Source organism: Belonocnema kinseyi, chromosome 10 (genome assembly GCF_010883055.1).
Source record: "Belonocnema kinseyi isolate 2016_QV_RU_SX_M_011 chromosome 10, B_treatae_v1, whole genome shotgun sequence".
NCBI classification, from domain to species: domain Eukaryota; kingdom Metazoa; phylum Arthropoda; class Insecta; order Hymenoptera; family Cynipidae; genus Belonocnema; species Belonocnema kinseyi.
Window position 1 is genome coordinate 71860691 of NC_046666.1, and position 2270 is coordinate 71862960.

Here is a 2270-nt window from a genome sequence, read left to right on the forward strand (position 1 = left end):
TACATAATTTTAGAAAAACTTTAATTAAGCTGAATATATATAGTCGAATCTGGATTTAGAGTTTCTGGATTGACGTCACAAAACAGATGGAGGAAAAAGAGAGAGTGAAAAAGGAAAGAAACAAAATAAAGCTGAGTCTCTGGATTTAATGTAACACCAGCAGGTAGGATTCTAACTTACCTGCTGTTGATCAAAACTTGCCTTTCTGCGAAATAATCTGTTCGTCTTCATTAATGCTTTTATGATGTGCAGTACATCTTTTCGTTTCATATTTTGGTATATTATTTTCTTATAATTTTCTTTTAAAAATTTACCTTCGCTTAATTTAAGTTCTAATTTCGCGGGGACTTATGTAAGTTCGCTGGCACCTCCCAGTGGTGTCAGAACGCGGATATCTCTGACATGCGCAGTATTGATTCCTGTGTATTTTTTGTTAACATATTATCTTAGATAAACTAAAAATACGCAGGAATCATTACTGCACATACCAGAGGTATCCGCGTTCTGACACCACTGCCTCCCAGGAAAGCTATTATACACCTAGATCACTAGATGCGGCAAGTGGTGGCTTTTTTACATTAAAAAAATCTTTCTTATTAAATTTGTCGGAGAACTAGTCATTTTCTGAGACAATCCTATGCGTAATCCGATTTTCGTAGACATGCAATTTTGAATGATAGTGAACGTTGCCATGAATTGTCTTTAGCTAGGTTTCGAGATTTCGAGTCCACTTCTGCCGAGCAAACTGATAGATACATAAGTCCAATTTCGCCCAAACTGAGAAAATTAAGAAAAATCGTTTGCTCAAAGAACTGTAATATCGAATAAAATTTGGAAAAATCAAGATACAGTATTTGGGTAAAAATAATGTGTTGTGTTGTATTTTTTAACTTTTTCGCCTTTACTTATTTATAAACAACCGTTTTCAGCAATAAATATTATGAAATAATCATTTTTATTCACACAGTTATTTAGGAAAGGGTAAAAATCACAAAAATATTACATCATTTTCATATATTTGCAGTACTTATTTTTAATTAGGTTTTACATGAGTAAAAGGAGTCCCGTTTTACCTGATCGCGATATACTGGATAAGGTGGTCCAAGGGGGCGAAAGAGAGGCGCTTGCAAGGTCTGCGAAGTTGCACAGTTTACGGTTCGGTGCTATAAGAAGCCACAAGCAAGACAGAGAAGAATAACGGTGAACCGTTATTCTCTAAAGAAAGTCCTGATTTACCATGAAGGCCCTTAAAGGTTACTCTTGAAGGGGCTGGTAAAATGGGATATTAGCGTAGTGTTCATCCATAGAATCAAGCTCAACTCCCGTAATGTGCCCGAACCTTAATATGTAAAACTTCATCCGAAATCCTTGACATTGAAGCGTTGAGTGAAAAATTTGGTATTTATTAATCTCATCTACTGTTGGAATTACATTTCTTTCTGAAAAGCTCAGTCTTTTCACTTGTTCAGGATGATGACTAATACGATATATAATAACTGTTCTGCCAGCAAATGGCATAGTCGTAATACAGTTTCCAGGAAGGACTCGATCTTTGTAAAAACAAAAAAAGTTTTTAATTAAATAAGAGATTTAATATCAGTATCGAAATTAAACAATAAACAAATGAGTTTTGAAACACTGAAAATAACAATATAATTTTTTTTATTCTTCATGATTTTCATATTCATTATTACCGTAGACTGAGACCAAGCATATGTGGAGAAAGCGGCGCGTAACCAAAGAACAGGCGCACAATAAAAGAAGTGTCACGGGGGGGGGGGGGGCTTCCTAAAACCCTCAGCAAATGTACATGAAATGGATTTCTGTCGATTTTGATTAAACTTCGTAAAATTGTAGATCTCAGTGTCTCGATCAAAAGTGTTATGGGACACAAAGTCCGAAAATGGACAGTTTTCGAGTTATAGAGGGTTAAACATCCAACCCTTTTAAGAAAGATTACCAATATCTCGAAAACTGCAGCTCTGCGAAAAAAATATTCCCTATGAAAGTTATTAGGCTCTAACGGGGAAATGCAAAGAAAGTCATGGCCTTAAGACACAGGTTATTTTTCAAGGTACGAGTAATTCAATGTGAACTTGTCATTTATTGCTAATATTCAGCCAATAAAGAGAAGATATAAAGAGGAAATCAATATAGAACCCATAAAGGCAAAAAATGAGAATGACTTAGTCAATAGCCACTCAATGAAGGAAAATTATGAGAAGGATGTTTTCAAGACACGTCCTTCTTGATTCTCACATAACTTACGC

The 2270-nt window shown here is 35.1% G+C and overlaps 1 protein-coding gene across 1 annotated transcript in view; it reads right to left on the reverse strand.

The window, feature by feature from the left end:
- Positions 1-1045: 1045 nt before the first annotated feature.
- The window catches only part of LOC117181194, a 19004-nt gene continuing 17779 nt past the window's right edge, over positions 1046-2270 (reverse strand). Inside the window, exon 4 of the mRNA XM_033373760.1 lies at positions 1046-1550. Coding sequence (XP_033229651.1) covers positions 1255-1550 — 296 coding nt within the window. The 3' untranslated portion in view covers positions 1046-1254. The remainder of the gene's footprint in view (positions 1551-2270) is intronic.